At 49.4% G+C, this 16889-nt stretch overlaps 1 protein-coding gene across 1 annotated transcript in view; it reads right to left on the bottom strand.

Annotated features, from left to right (window-relative positions):
• Positions 1 to 16889, bottom strand: part of LOC140391720 (NADP-dependent malic enzyme-like) — a 214950-nt gene that overhangs the window by 81646 nt on the left and 116415 nt on the right. The window contains exons 5-6 of the mRNA XM_072476489.1: positions 14808 to 14883; positions 11474 to 11635 (exon numbers count right to left, since the gene is read on the bottom strand). Of these exons, the coding sequence (XP_072332590.1) occupies positions 11474 to 11635; positions 14808 to 14883 (238 nt within the window). The remainder of the gene's footprint in view (positions 1 to 11473; positions 11636 to 14807; positions 14884 to 16889) is intronic.

Below are 16889 nucleotides of genomic sequence, written 5' to 3'. Positions count from 1 at the left end.
TATGGGACTGGCCTAGAGAAGGTAATGGCTAGTCGACACGGGAGGGGGGCAGGTAGCCCCCTAGTGAGGCTGATCACGTGGAACGTGAGAGGCCTGAACGGACCGATAAAAAGGGCCCGAGTGCTCGCGCATTTGAAAGGACTAAGGGCAGACGTGGTTATGCTCCAAGAGACGCACCTAAAGGTGGCGGACCAAGTTAGGCTAAGGAAAGGATGGGTGGGACAGGTGTTCCACTCAGGACTGGACGCAAAGAATAGAGGGGTGGCCATTTTGGTGGGGAAACAGGTCGCATTTGAAGCAAAGAACATTGTAGCAGATAGCGGAGGTAGATATGTAATGGTGAGTGGCAGGCTGGAGGGAATGGAGGTCGTGTTGGTTAACGTGTATGCCCCAAACTGGGACGATGCGGGATTTATGAGACGGATGCTGGGGCGTATACCGGACCTGGAGGTAGGAAACTTGATTTTAGGAGGGGACTTTAATACGGTGCTGGACCCGGGGCTAGATAGATCCAGCTCAAGGACCGGAAGAAGGCCGGCAGCGGCCAAGGTACTTAAGGGGTTTATGGACCAAATGGGGGGAGTGGATCCATGGCGATTTCTTAGACCTAGGGCTAGGGAGTATTCCTTCTTCTCCCATGTCCATAAAGTGTACTCCCGGATAGATTTTTTTGTTTTGGGAAGGTCGTTGATCTCTAGGGTGGAAGAAGCTGAGTACTCAGCCATAGCGGTTTCGGATCATGCCCCACATTGGGTGGACCTGGAATTAGGAGAGGAAAGGGAGCAGAGAACACTCTGGCGATTAGATGTGGGACTGATGGCGGATGAGGGAGTGTGTGCAAGAGTGCGGGGGTGTATTGAGAGATACCTGGAGGTCAATGACGACGGCGAGGTCCCTGTGGGAGTGGTATGGGAAGCACTAAAAGCGGTGGTCAGAGGAGAGCTGATCTCCATTGGGGCCCACAAAAGGAAAACAGAGGCCAAGGAAAGGGAAAGATTACTGGGGGAGATTTTAAGGGTGGATAGGGAATTTGCAGAGACCCCGGAGGAGGAATTGTACAGGGAGAGGAGACGACTCCAGACGGAATTTGACCTTCTGACCACCAGAAAGGCGGAGGTACTGTGGAGGAAGGCACAGGGGAGGAGGTATGAATATGGGGAAAAGGCGAGTCGCCTGTTGGCTCATCAATTGCGAAAGAGGGCAGCAGCGAGGGAAATAGGAGGAATTAGAGACGAAAGGGGAGACACGGTGCGAAGGGCAGGAAAGATAAATGAGGTGTTCAAGACCTTCTATGAGGAACTGTATAGGTCTCAACCCCCAGAGGGAGAGGAGGGGATGCGGCAGTTCCTGGACCAATTGAGGTTCCCGAAAGTGGAGGAGCGGGGGGTGGTAGGCCTGGGGGCACCGATTGGGGTGGACGAGGTTATTAAGGGACTGGGAAGCATGCAAGCAGGGAAGGCCCCAGGACCAGACGGGTTCCCGGTGGAGTATTACAGAAGATATGTGGACTTGTTGGCCCCGTTGATGGTGAGGACGTTCAATGAGGCCAGGAAAGGGGGGACTCTACCCCCGACGATGTCGGAGGCGACGATATCGTTAATTTTGAAGAGGGATAAAGATCCGTTGCAGTGCGGGTCCTATAGACCCATTTCATTGTTGAACGTGGACGCCAAATTGTTGGCAAAGGTACTGGCATCGAGGATAGAGGACTGTGTCCCGGGGGTGGTGCACGAAGATCAGACAGGGTTCGTAAAAGGGAGACAACTGAATGTTAACGTGCGACGACTATTAGGGGTGATAATGATGCCCCCAGTGGAGGGGGAGGCAGAGATAGTGGCGGCAATGGACGCAGAGAAGGCATTTGATAGGGTGGAGTGGGAGTATTTATGGGAAGTGTTAAGGAGGTTTGGGTTTGGGAACGGGTTTATTAGCTGGGTTAGACTTCTTTATGGGGCTCCAACGGCAAGCGTAGTTACAGGTCGACATAGATCGGAGTATTTCCGACTATATAGGGGAACAAGACAGGGATGCCCGCTGTCTCCATTGTTGTTCGCGTTGGCAATTGAACCTCTGGCCATGGCGTTGAGAGACTCCAGGAAATGGAGAGGGGTGATTAGAGGGGGAGAAGAACACCGAGTCTCGTTATATGCGGATGACCTATTGTTATACGTGTCGGACCCAGCGGGGGGAATGATAGAGGTTATGCGAATTTTGAGGGGGTTCGGGGATTTCTCGGGGTATAGGCTAAACATGGGAAAGAGTGAATTATTTGTGATACATCCAGGGGACCAGAGTAGAGAGATAGAAGGCTTGCCTCTAAGGAAAGTGGAAAGAAACTTCCGATACCTGGGGATTCAGATCGCTAGGAGCTGGGGAACCTTGCACAGACTTAATCTGACACGGTTGGTAGAACAAATGGAGGAGGACTTCAAGAGGTGGGACATGCAGCCTCTATCGCTGGCGGGCAGGGTGCAAGCAATTAAGATGATGGTCCTCCCGAGGTTCTTATTTGTATTTCAATGTCTCCCTATACTAATCACTAAGACCTTTTTTAATAAAATAGACAGGAGCATCACGAGCTTCGTGTGGGCAGGGAAAGTTCCGAGAGTAAGGAGGGGGTTCCTTCAGCGTAGTATGGACAGAGGAGGATTGGCACTACCGAACTTGGGCGATTACTATTGGGCCGCCAATGTGGCAATGATACGTAAATGGATGATGGAGGGTGAGGGAGCGGCGTGGGAAAGACTGGAGAGAAAGTCCTGTAAAGGGACGAGTTTAGAGGCGCTGGTGACGGCGCCGCTACCGATCTCACCTAAAAAGTTTACCACGAACCCGGTGGTGGCGGCAACATTGAATATCTGGGGACAGTGGAGGCGACAGAGAGGGGTGCGGGGAGCCCTGGTGGGGTCCCCAATCAGGAACAACCATAGGTTCGCCCCAGGAAGAATGGATGGAGGATTTCAGAGCTGGTTCCAGTTGGGAATTAGGAGGGTGGGAGATTTATTTATAGATGGGACTTTTGCGAGCTTGGGAGCATTGGAGGAAAAGTATAAGTTGCCCCGGGGAAATTTCTTGAGATATATGCAGGTGAGGGCATTTACTAGACAACAGGTGAGGGAATTTCCATTGCTCCCGACACAGGGGATACAGGACAGGGTGCTTTCAGGGGTGTGGGTCGGAGAGGGCAAGGTGTCAGAGATTTACCGAGAGATGAGGGAAGAGGGGGAGGAGTCGGTGGGCGAACTAAAAGGAAAGTGGGAAGAAGAACTAGGGGAGGAGATAGAGGAGGGTATGTGGGCTGATGCCCTAAGCAGGGTAAATTCCTCTTCCTCATGCGCCAGGCTTAGCCTGATTCAATTTAAGGTGCTACATAGAGCACACATAACGGGAGCAAGATTGAGCAGGTTCTTTGGAGTGGAGGACAAATGTGGGAGGTGTGGCGGGAGCCCGGCAAACCACGCACATATGTTTTGGGCATGCCCGGCACTGGAAGGGTATTGGAAGGGAGTGACGGGAGTGATTTCGCGGGTGGTGAAGGCACGGGTCAAACCAGGCTGGGGGTTAGCTCTATTTGGAGTTGCGGAAGAGCCGGGAGTGCAGGAGGCGAAAGAGGCCGACGTTGTGGCCTTTGCGTCCCTAGTAGCCCGGCGCAGGATCCTACTCATGTGGAAGGAGGCGAAACCCCCCGGACTGGAGGCCTGGGTAAATGATATGGCGGGGTTCATTAAACTGGAGCAGATAAAGTTTGCCCTGAGAGGATCGGCTCAAGGGTTCACCAGGCGGTGGCAGCCATTTCTCGACTACCTAGGGGAACGTTAGAGGGAAGACAGATGACCAGCAGCAGCAACCCAGGGGGAGGGGGGGGGGGGGGGAGGGGGGGTTTAGTTTTAGGTCAAAGATAAAGGGGTTTTGTTACTTGTGTATTGTTTAAAATTTCTGTATTGTTATTGTTGCGTTTGCTTTGTAAGAGGGGAAAAATTGTTGTTTGGGAAAAAATTTTCAATAAAACATTTATAAAAAAAAAAATAGGGTTTCCCATTGTGGGGCAACACCACGCTGTCGGGAAACCCCGGGGTTGCCGGCAAAAGGGAGCATCCCGACGGCGGAGAATCCAACCCTCTGCCTTTTGATTCTTCCTGCTGAAATGAACAACTTCACATTTCCCACATTATACTCCATCTGCCAGATTTTTGTCCAACTCACTCAACCTGTATTATTCTATATGTTCCTCAATAGGTGTGAGCACTAGTGTCTCAGGAGGCACAGGTTTACATGGCAGGCCACTGATGACATATAGCCAGCTTCCTGCAGCAAGACCTCCGTCCCAGTTGACATGTGAACACACATTACCATTAACCTTCTAAGTGGCCAGCGTTGAACACAGGGACCCCAAATCCCCTGGCTCTCAGCTGCTACCTGGAGTTCTGCACTGTCTTCTGGAAGAAGAGAAAGCAGAGATATGAATATGAGAAACAGATGTTGTGGAGATGTGGGAAGGACAGCATTTGTGGAGGCTGAGTGTGAGGCATGGGTGTGAGATGGCACAAAGATGCCTCACAGTCAGTATGGGGTGTTTAGATGGGGCTAGCAGGAGGTGCCAGGAGATAAAGGAATGAATGGAGCTGCAAGATTGGTTGAACTGAGGAGTGCTGTGCAGAAGAATGCTAAAAGAAAAGTCAGATTGGGGGGCTTCGCATGTGGAAGTGTTGTGCCTTTCACCTTTCCCGCCCCGAGGTCCTGGATTCTCTTGATGCACTGTCTCCAAGTTTGAGGACCACATTCCTGCTGCTCACTTCCTGTGGCACTTCCAGTTCTTGTTTGGTTGGAGAGGTTAACCTCTTCCTCTTGTACGTTGCAAACATTATACAAGCATACGAACGAGGAACAGGAGTAGGCCCTCCACCATTCAATAAGATCACGATCGATCTGATTTTTAACCTCAAGTACATATTCCTGCCTACCCCTAATAACCTTTCACCCCTGTTTATCAAGAATCTATCTCCAGCTTAAAAATATTCAAAGACTCCACTTCCACCGCCTTTTGTGGAAGTGAACTTCAAAGGCTCACAAACCCTCCGAGAAATAATGTTTCCTCATCTCGGTCTTAAATGGGGGCCCTTATTTTTAAACAGTGGTCCCTAGTTCCAGCTCCTCCGGATGGGGAACGGCGAGTGATGTCACATGTGCACTCCGGATTTGGATTGCTCCTGGTTGGTGAGTTATGTTAAAATACAGATCTCAGTACATGTGTTAGCCATTGATACACTAAGGATCTCTGATGGCCCACCTATTCTACACCATTTACAGTTGTGTCCAACCCTCTCAAATGCCAAACTCACTCATTTCAGTTAAGTTAGCTATCAGGAAGAGAAACGCCATGTTTAATGGCACCGGAAGGTCAACTCCCATCTTCAGTTAAGCTCTACACTCTCCAGGCCTCTCTGACCTCTTGCAGTGTTATTAATTGACCCATTCCCTTTCTAATATTCCAAAATCTGGAACTAATAATCATGATCTTTATTGTCGCAAGCAGGCTTACATTAACACTGCAATGAAGTTACATTTAGAAATGCCTAAAATATTCATAGGTTGATACAGAGTTACATTCAGAGAGGTTGAATTCCCATAGTTTCAGATTTATTTTTCTGGAGAGGACTTGCAGGAAAAGTGCAATGGGTGGGTCCCAAATCTCCCTGCAGTTCATGTACATTTAAATTGTTTGCGATTTCCCAACAGCTGAAGTGTCCCGAGCTGTTAAAGTTCTCAGATCTGCTTCGACAGATTTCCTGGCCATGGATTAGAGGATACTGACTAAACTATTGCTCATTGCTCTAGGGACATCTGTATTTGAGAGACTTTTCACATCAAACTACTAGTGGTTGCACACAACTTATTGTATAGATTTTAAACACTTTATCTGATGTTTGCTGCAAAATATTTTAACTAGATTAATAACTCATTTTGAATCTGCTCACTGAAACGGAAACAATAAGCAGGAGTTTTCAACCCGCCTGCACAGTTAAGTAGCGGGCAACCAATCAAATATTCAGACCCAAGTGGCCCGGCCAGTCATGTAGCTGGGTCGAGCAAGAGGTTGACGACCCTGTTACCTCACACGGTCAGAGGTCCAGCCGCCATATTTAAACGCCACCTAAACAGGCATCCATTCTCTGCAGCATCAGTCCGTCTGTTTGAGCAGACATTTTGAAAATACAACTGCTGCTGCAAACTGCTGATTTGACACCCACCCCAACTCCTGCCCCAGAAATCTGTAACTGCTGATGCAGTCACCTGCTGTTATAAGCAATGGCTCAGTGGAGAGAACAAATGACCCCACAGTTCACTGATTCCTCCCTGAAGATTCTGTTTAAGCGTTTTTCAGAATGGCAGGCGGCCCCACAACAGAGTGAGGATGTCTCCAACCTGGTGTCAAGAATTAGGCATACAGGGATTATCGGGAGAAGGCAGGAGAATGGGGATGAGAAAGATATCAGCCATGATTGAATGGCGGAGCAGACTCGGGTCGAGTGGCCTAATTCTGTTCCTATGTCTTATGGTCTTATGGAGACATGTGTGACATTGCACTATGAAATGAGACTGTGCAAGCTAATTCTTTGGGTTCTCCCCTATAGGTCCTCATGATCAGAAAACACTTCATTCTCGGTCTGTTGCAAGTAAGAATTCTATCTGTAAGGATGAATCACAGAACACTCAAAAGGAAGCACCATCACACCATTCCCCCAGGCCTCCCACCAGCACAGAGGTAGTCACCTCTAAACCCATTTGCAGTAAGGCTCGGGGTCACAATCTGGTGAATAGGCCACAGACATGTCCCAGCGGCTGATAGCAGATGTGAAAGCGGAGATCCCTGTCAGTCAGAGGACTACTGAAGACCAGGCCCATGTTGAGCCTCATGCTGCTGACAGGGCACTAGGAATGGCTTCAAGAAACGTGCTGGAGGTGCAGAGACAAGCAGGGGAACCATCTAGCGAGATTTCAGAGGCTATGTGCAGTCTCAAGCAAATGATGGAGGAGTCTCTCCAAGCCATGAGGTCTGACTTGGCTTCGGCACACAAGAGCATGGTTTTCTCTATGGAGAAGCTGGCGACCAACATGAAGAGCCAGATCCAGGAGGATGCTCGATGGCTGTCGAATAGGTGATGACAAATTGTACATATCAACACATTACGACAAATAGGCAGACATTAGGAAAAAGGTAATGATGAATATATCCCTACCCATGGAGGTCTGATGCTACTTTGTGCTATAATTCCATTCCCCTTCCTTTTCATCGTCTCGGAGGCTGAACCAGGCTATTTGCGTTCTTAGCACCTCATTTGATCATGAGATGAGTTTCAGATCAGTTGTCTGTTCAATCATGAAGGTTGCTTTAGTTACTGAGGAACAAAGATTTATTGAACTATGTGTAATACTTTGCCCACGGCATGACTCTTTCCCATTCCACTCCCTGTTGGGACAACCACAGCTCCAGGCCTGCTTGGGCTGGCTTTATACGTAGGTCAAATGAGTTCCAGCTTGGTGGCCTCCGCCCCTACCTGGGAAGCCTTAGTTGCACGGGGAGATCGACCATGGTTCCCCGTGGGAGTTATGACACCCCCCCCCAAAAGTTCAAAAGCTTCCCTTCAGCAGCCAATGGTGGGAGCCTTCCGCGCTGCTCTGCCCAAGGCTGTGTTTCAGCTTGTGCCGGTTCTGGGTCGGGCTGTGTGTATCGGTTCACCGACCGCCTTTTTCTTGCCGACCTCTGAAGCATCGTGGGACCTTGGTCCCTGAAACGACATCATCGGGCTGCACGGATACTTACATGTACACTTCTGAGCCGGAATCATCCTCATCCTGCTGGTCTTGGCGCTGGGAGATAGTCGGCTGGGTCCCTTGGCTGAGGGGCAGTTCCTGGCATTGAGGGAAGGTAAATGCTGCCGGTTGGGTGTCATGGAGTGCAGGTTCCTGCTTCTTGCGGCGGTCCAAATGCTTCCCCTGAACTCTCCCTTGAATCTGAACTATGCAGGAAACCGACCCTGTTCTCTCCAGCACGGCATCTGGGAGCCAAAGTGCCCCATCTCCAAGGTTGAGGGAATAGTCCGCATCCCAAGTGAAACTGCCATCCTGGAGTCCTCTGATCATCGTGTCGCTCCTGCGCCTCCTGCTGCCCCTCCACTTTCCTGCCGAGGTTTGGAAATATGAGGCTCTCAACCTGGGTTTATGCCTTCAGCCCATCAGCAGCTCTGGAGGGGTTATCCCCATCATCACATGTGGCACTGTCCGGTAGTCAAAAAGGAACCGTGCCAGTCGCATGTCCATGGAGCCAGTTTTGGTTCTTTATGCCCTTTTTAAAATCTGGACGACTCATTCCGCCAGGCCGTTAGATGAGGGATGGTTCGGGGCGGTTCGGAGTCAGCAGCTCCAGTGTCCATTTCTATCACTACAGGATGACCATCAGCGTTAACTTTGGGGTCATGATGCAGTTCAGCTGCATTAAACAGTCCTCTCATTCAGGGAGCCATGTGCAAGGCCCTCACTCGCAGTGATCTCCGCGGCTGCCTTGGACGGTGTTCTCTGCGTCGAATTTGGTGGCTGTGGCCATCAATGTGGCCAGCTTTCTCCTTTGCTCTCAGGGGAGATATCCCGCAGGTCAGCAGTGGCTCCCGTGTGCTTAGCCCGGCTGTGGAATTGTTTCTGGGGTTGCCCTTTGGGAGGTGATCTGGCCTGACCGGCTTTGCCCTGTGATGCAATAGGAGTTTGAAACAGAGGGCGGGCCATGGTCCATGGACCCTTGCAGCTCTTACATCCCTTTCTCTGTGAGCGTACGGGACAGTGACAGCTCGATGGCCCGTTTTAAATCTAACGTGGGCTCTGCCAACAGTTTCCTCTGAGTGGCTGTTGCTTATCCCAAGACCAGCCTTTCACTCAACATATTGGAGAAGGACGCCCGAACTCGCAATGCTCTGCCAGGTGCCTGAGGCTGGTCAGAAAGTTAGTGACCGTTTCACCTGGAGACTGCACCGCCTTGTTAAACCTATACCGCTGCACAACGGAAGGTTTAGGGTCATAATGTTCAGCTATCAACCCAACTAGCTCGTCAAATGATCTGGAGTCTGGGGCAGCTGGGAAAGTGAGGCTCTTTATAATTCCAAAAGTTGGGGCCCCCAGGCAGTCAAGGGGCTGACTTTCTGATGGTCTTCCCCAAAATACCATTATCCTGGAAAAAGTACCTCATGCTTTCAGCATACTGGCTCCAGTCATCCAGGCCTTCATCGAAGGCTTCTAGCTTATTAAATAGTTGCACCTTGAACTTTTATGCCCACACATTCTGAGTTCGTGACCGTCCGGGCAGCTGGGTGGTTCCACAAGCGTTCCGGAGTCTCCTTTATCCCCATCGCCAGTTTAGTAACTGAGGAAACCAGTGGTAATAGAACAAGGATTTATTGAACCATGTACAATACTGTGCCCACGGCAGGAACGCTCTCCCAATCCAGTCCCTATTGGCACAACCAACAGCTCCGGGCCCTGCTTGAGCCGGCTTTATATGTAGGCCTAACGAGCTCCAGCTGGGTGGCCTCTCCCCCCAAGGCTTGGGAAGCTCATACTCCACGGGTTCCATGGGGAGATTGACAATGGTTTCCCCGTGGTCCTCATGGGGGTTATGACAGTTTCATACTTCCAACCATGTAATATCGTCCAACTCCCTCCCAGCTTCATTGATCTATTGTTGAAACTCTCATCAATGCCTAGACTTGACTATTGCAATGTTCCCCTGGCCGGCCTCACAACTATCACCCCCATAAACGTAAACTCGTCTGCTGCCCTTATCCAAACTCACACAAAAGTTCAGTTCACACATCACCCCCATGCTCAATGATATATAATGACTTCTGGTCCTGCAATGCTTCAATTTAAAAATTCTCATCTCTTTCTTCAAATCCCTACACATGTTTGCCCCGCCAGCCCTCAATCCTCCCATGACTTCAGCACTCCGCAATTTGTGACTTCATCCTGCATCCCAATTTTACTCCCTCAACTGCTGGTCGCATGCCATAAATTACTGTTGTTATAATGCATCAAGAGCAGTTTAGTCCAACTATTTTGCTGAGTTGAGTGTGGGGCAGAGAGAAAGATTTATAATTAAGTGGAGAATTTGAAAATTCAGGCATATAACCACAGCAAACTGTTACCATTCAACAATGCTGACTGCGTACAACTATTCAGCAATAATAGGATCAAGACCCGACCCAATACAATTTACAGCAAGGGCAGCATTTCTGCCTTATCCTGATAATAATATCCGTTCCAAATATGGGCGAAATTCTCCGGTATCGGCGCGATGTCCGCCGACTGGCACCCAAAACGGCGCAAATCAGTCGGGCATCGCGCCGCCCCAGAGGTGCGGAATGCTCCGCATCTTGGGGGGCCGAGCCCCAACCTTAAGGAGCTAGGCCCGTGCCGGACGAATTTCCGCCTCGCCAGCTGGAGGAAAAGGCCTTTGGTGCCCCGCCAGCTGGCACGTAAATGACATCTCCGGGCGGCGCATGTGCGGGAGCGTCAGCGGCCGCTGACGGCATTCCTGCGCATGTGCAGTGGAGGGAGTCTCTTCCGCCTCCGCCATGGTGGAGACCGTGGCGAAGGCGGAAAGGAAAGAGTGCCCCCACGGCACAGGTCCGCCCACGGATCGGTGGGCCCCGATCGCGGGCCAGGCACCGTGGGGGCACCCCCCGGGGCCAGATCCCCCCCCCCCCCCCCCCCCCCCCCCCCAGGACCCCGGAGCCTGCCCGCACCGCCTTGTCCCGCCGGTAAGGTAGGTGGTTTAATCTACGCCGGCGGGACAGGCATTTTAGCAGCGGGACTTCAGCCCATCCGGGCCAGAGAATCGCGGGGGGGGGGGGGGCGCCAACCGGCGCGGCGTGATTCCCGCCCCCCGCCGAATATCCGGTGCCGGAGAATTCGGCAACCGTCGAGGGCGGGATTCACGCCAGCCCCCGGCGATTCTCCGACCCGGCGGGGGGGTCGGAGAATCTCGCCCATGCTTTATAAACACAATTAAATTTGCAGTGATCAGTCTGTTGGACTTCAAAGTAACAAGTAATAATCGTTATCCTCCCTTTCCAGAATATGACATGAATCATTTATAGAAATTTAATTCATTCATTACTTTGATGGACCTAAAATAAAGTACATAACATGTACTTTCATTGCAGAAAATGCAGAATGGATGACAGAGGATTTTATCTGCCTCAGTTGCATATGCCTTAGAAAGGGCAGTGACGGCTGACATTTTCTGCAGTTGTATTTGCGCTGGTACATCAGGTTTGTAAAGGACATTATTTGCTTTGTGGTTCTCAATTCTGATAAGACTCATAGAACCTTTGCAAAAGTTATTTTCTTCATTCTGCTATTAAAATACGTGCACAAATTTTATTCCTTAAACTTAATGTGTAAAAGATATATTGAAGTGATCTACCTCATTGTCTGTACCGACGTCCAGATGCACAGGGAGGCAATGCTGAGGCTTCACACCACCACAAGCTGTGTAGAGAGCTAGTTTTCCCACTGGAATTCCCATTCCATAGCTTCCAAGATCCCCAAGTCCAAGGATCCGTTCACCATCAGTAACAACTATGGCCTTAAAAATGCAAACAAACAATTTACTTTAATTTTCAGTCCAGTTTAAACACAGACGTAAGAATTGATCGATATGAAAACATCGGAGGCAAGTGAATGTCTGTTTGCCTTCAATTCAAGATATTACCTCACTTAGAGGGAAATATAGTCCCATTATTTTAGCAACTGAATGTAATTATTTTACCTCACAATCGTAAAAATTTCACAATAGGTTTGCATATAATGTGAAGTCACTATTAACTTGTTATGGAGGGGGGGTTTGAGAGTCCGGGAGAGGATGTGTGACTCTGGGAGAGGAGGGTGTGAGAGTCCGGGAGAGAGGTGTGAGAGTCCGGGAGCGAGGGGGTCAGTATGGGAGAAGGGGGATGTCAGTTCAGTGCGCAGGTGTCCCAGCAAGGCCGGTCTGGGTTTAAAAAAAATAGTTATACTGGAATTAGAATTGATTTTTTTTGTCTATAACTCTTTCAGAGTAACTATCACGAATAGAATCGAAAGACAAGATTCTTTGCTCCACCCCACCCACGGCAGGAATGTGCCATCGGCGGGACCAGTGTGAAAAGCCAGATCTCACCATACACAGAATGGCTGCAGCACAGAAGGAGGCCATTCGGCCTGTTGTGTTGGCGTTGACTCTCTGCGAAAGCAATTAACCTAGTGATGCCCGCCCAATGTTTCCCCATAGCATAGTAAATTCATCAATTTTAGAAAATGATCCAATTTCTTTTAAAATGCTATGATTGAATCTGCCATTGCATTCCAGATCCTAACCACTCAGTGCACAAAAGAAAGGTTATTCGGGCAGCACGGTGGCGCAGTGGTTAGCATTGCTGCCTCACAGCGCTGAGGTCCCAGGTTCGATCCCGGCTCTGGGTCACTGTCCGTGTGAAGTTTGCACATTCTCCCCGTGTTTGCGTGGGTTTTGTCCCCACAACACAAAGATGTGCAGGCTAGGTGGATTGGCCACGCTAAATTGCCCCTTAATCGGAAAAAATGAATTGGGTACTCTGAATTTATTTTTTTTAAAAAGGTTTTTCCATTTCACCATTGCTTTTTTTTGCCAAATACTTTAAATCTGTGACCTCTAGTTCTTGATTCCTCCCACCAATGGGAACAGTTTATCCTTGTTAGTTCCCTCAAGATTCTGAATAACTGTCAAATCACCTGTCAATCGTCTCTTCTCCGACAAGAACAGTCCCAGCTTTTTCAATCTTTCCATTATCTCAAGTTCCTCATCCCTCAAACCATTCACATTAATCTTTCCTCTCTAAAGCCTTCACATCCTTCCTAAAGTATGGTGCCCAGAACTGGACACTATGTTCCAGTTGAGATGGATCCAATGTTTTATACAGGTTTCTCATAACCTACTTGCTTTTGTACTCATGTCCGTATTTATAAAGCCTGGGAATCCTTGCCCTTTATTAACTGTGCTCTCAACCTATCCTATCACCTTCAATGAGTTGTGCGCATCGACCTCCCCCAACCCAAAATGGGTCCCTCTGCTCATGTCCTCCCTTTTAAATTGTAACCTTTAATTTTTCTGACCAAAATGAATCACTTCACACTTCCTTGCATTAAATTTCAACTGACCCATTCCACCAACCTACATCCTTTTGACGTTTAACACTTTCCTCATCACAACACTTCCGAATTTTGTATCATCCACAAATTTTGAAATTGTGCCCTGTACAACAAAATCTACATCATTAACAGACATCAAGAAGAACAGGGTCCCAACATTGACTCCTGGGGAACTTCACTATAAACCCTCCTCCAGTCTGAAAAATATCCATTCTTCACTAATCTGTTTCCTGTCATTCAGCAAAGTCGTCAATAGAACATGGAACATTACAGCGCAGTACAGGCCCTTCGGCCCTCGATGTTGCGCCGACCTGTGAAACCACTCTGAAGCCCATCTACACTATTCCCTTATCGTCCATATGTCTATCCAATGACCATTTGAATGCGCTTAGTGTTGGCAAGTCAATGTCTCTTTTAGTCCATAGGCTCTAATTTTGACACAAATCTGTTCAGTGGCACTTTATCAATGTCTTTTGGAAGTCCATGTACACCATATCCACAACATTACCCTCATCAACCCTCTCTATTACCTCAGTGTTAGTTAAACACAATTTGCCTTTACCAAATCCCATGCTGGCTTTCCTTAATTAACCTGCATTTGTTGAAGGGACTGTTTTGTCCCAAATTATAGTTTCCAAAAGCTTCCTCATTTCATCATCGAGATTAAACTGTAGTTGCTGGGTTCATCTTTATGCCCCTTTTGAACGAGGATGCCATATTTGCAATTCTCCAGTCCTCTGGCACCACCTATGAGTCAAAGGAAGGCTGGAAAATTCTAGCCATTGCCGTGGCAATTTCCATTCGCACTTCCCACAGTATTCTTACATGCATCTCATCCAATCCTCAAACATTTTACACAAACATTCAAACCCTCCACCACCGGCGAACAGTGGCAGCCATATGTACTATCTCCAAGATGCACTGCAGTAACTCACCAAGGTTCCTCAGACAGGACCTTCCCACGACCACTACCACCTAGAAGGACAAGAGCAGCAGATACCTGGGAACCCCACCACCTGGAGTTTCCCCCCAAGTGACTCACCATCCTAACTTGGAAATATATCGCTGTTCCTTCACTGGCGCTGGGGCAACACCCTAAAACACCCTCCCCAATAGCACTGTGGATGTACCTACACCTCAGGGACTGCAGCGCCACCACCACTACCACCTTCCGAAGGGCAACTAGAAATGGGCAATAAATGCTGGCCTAACCAGCGATGTCCACATCCTGCAAATTTAAAAAAATAAAAAAGTCCTGGCTGCTTTATCAAATTTAACTGTAGTCAACCTATCTATAACTCCTCCGTATCAAACTTAAATCTATCAAGTGTTTGAATGTCACCTCTTCTTTGACCTTCTTTGGTAAAGACATGTGCAAAATATTCATTTAGCATCCACTTTGAGGGGAGCCTGAGATCACCACACCTCAACCGAGGGGCAAGGTTGAGAAGGTGGTGCCTTTATAAATAACCACATTGAACCCACGCTGTTGGCCTCGCTCTGCATCACAAACCAGGTGCCCAGCCAATGGAGCTAAACCAGTCCCCATTATTATCATATGTAATACATCATGCCATTCTGACCCTTAAACTTACCTTTATAACTTCTTCTGGCCAAGAGTTCAACATTGTCGCAATGTGGCCTTTGTCGTGAATGGTAATGAACAGTCCTCTGGGAGAGAGAAACAAATTACAAGACTTGAGAAAATGTTTTATTTGTGATAAAGAAATCAACAGTCAAAGGGTATTTTTATTAGAACTAAATTGCATTCACAACTTGCTTTATTTAAAAAAAATATATATATATTTATTAAGAATTTTTTAACAACATTTTTCACCCTTACAAACAAACGGAAAGCATTTCCCGGGGGTAGCCCAAACTTCTCCTCCAGTGCCCCTAGGCTCGCAAACGTCCCATCAATGAACAGGCCCCCCATTCTTCTAATCCCTGCCCGATACCAGCTCTGAAACCCCCCGTCCATCCTCCCTGGGACAAACCGATGGTTACCCCTGATTGGGGACCACACCGAGGCTCCCATTGCACCCCTGTGCCATCTCCACTGGTCCCAGATCTTTAGCATTGCCACCACCACCGGACTCGTGGTGTACCTTGTCGGCGAGAGCGGCAGCGGTGCCGTCACCAGTGCCCCCAGGCTCGTTCCTTTGCGGGACGCCATCTCCAACCTCTTCCATGCCGCCCCCTCTCCCTCCATCACCCACTTACGGATCATCGCCACATCGGCTGCCCAGTAGTAGCCACCCAGATTCGGCAACGCCAACCCTCCTCTGTCCTTACTGCACTCCAGAAACCCCCTCCTTACCCTCGGGGTCTTATTCGCCCACACAAACCCCATAATGCTCCTGCCTACCCTCTTAAACAAAGCCTTGGTGATCACGATTGGAAGGCACTGGAACACAAAAAGAAACCTCGGGAGGACCACCATTTTGACCGACTGCACTCTACCTGCTAGCGAGAGCGGCAACATGTCCCATCGTTTGAAGTCCTCCTCCATCTGCTCCACCAGCCTCGTCAAATTAAGTTTATGTAGGGCCCCCCAACTCCTAGCTATTTGGATCCCCAATTACCGAAAGCTCCTTTCCACCCTCCTCAATGGTAGATCGTCTATCCCCCTTTCCTAGTCTCCTGACTGTACTACAAAGAGCTCACTCTCCCCTACATTGAGCTTATAGCCCGAAAAATCCTCAAACTCCCTTAGAGTTTGCATGACCTCCACCATCCCCTCCACTGGATCCGCCACATACAACAACAGGTCGTCTGTGTAAAGCGACACTCGATGCTTCTCTCCCCCTCGGGCCACCCCCCTCCATTTCCTAGACTCCCTTAATGACATGGCCAAGGGTTCAATTGCTAATGCAAACAACAGGGGGGACAGGGGGCACCCCTGCCGCGTCCCTCGATACAGCCGAAAATACTCCGACCTCCGCCGATTCGTAACCACACCCGCCACCGGGGCTCTATATAGGAGCTTAACCCAGCTAATAAATCCTCCCCCGAACCCAAACCTCCGCAGCACTTCCCAAATGTACTCCCACTCTACTCGGTCAAAGGCCTTCTCCGCGTCCATAGCCGCCACTATCTCCGCCTCTCCCTCCACCGATGGCATCATTATCACGTTTAGGAGCCGCCGCACATTGGTGTTTAGTTGCCTGCCCTTTACAAATCCCGTCTGGTCCTCGTGAATCACCCCCGGGACACAGTCCTCGATCCTCGTAGCGAGCACTTTTGCCAGCAACTTAGCATCCACGTTGAGGAGCAAGATCGGCCTGTAAGACCCACATTGCAGTGGGTCCTTATCCAGCTTCAGGATCAAAGAGATCGTCGCCTCAGACATGTCGGGGGCAGGGTCCCTCCCTCCATCTCCTCATTAAAAGTCCTCACCAGCAACGAGGCTAACAGGTCTACGTACTTCCTATAGAACTCAAACGGGAACTCATCCGGTCCCGGGGCCTTCCCTGCCTGCATACTCCCCAGACCTTTAATCAGCTACTCCAACCCAATTGGTGCCCCCAAACCAGCCACCTCCTGCTCCTCCACCCTTGGGAACCTCGGTTGGTCCAAGAATCGTCGCATCCCCTCTTCCCCCGCTGGGGGCAGGGATCTGTACAGCTCCTCATAGAAGGCCTTGAATGCCTCGTTTACTTTCATCGCACTCCGCA

Source organism: Scyliorhinus torazame, chromosome 15 (assembly GCF_047496885.1).
Source record: "Scyliorhinus torazame isolate Kashiwa2021f chromosome 15, sScyTor2.1, whole genome shotgun sequence".
NCBI lineage: Eukaryota > Metazoa > Chordata > Chondrichthyes > Carcharhiniformes > Scyliorhinidae > Scyliorhinus > Scyliorhinus torazame.
The sequence above is the reverse complement of the archived record's forward strand: the minus strand, read 5'-3'. Positions and strand labels throughout refer to the sequence as shown.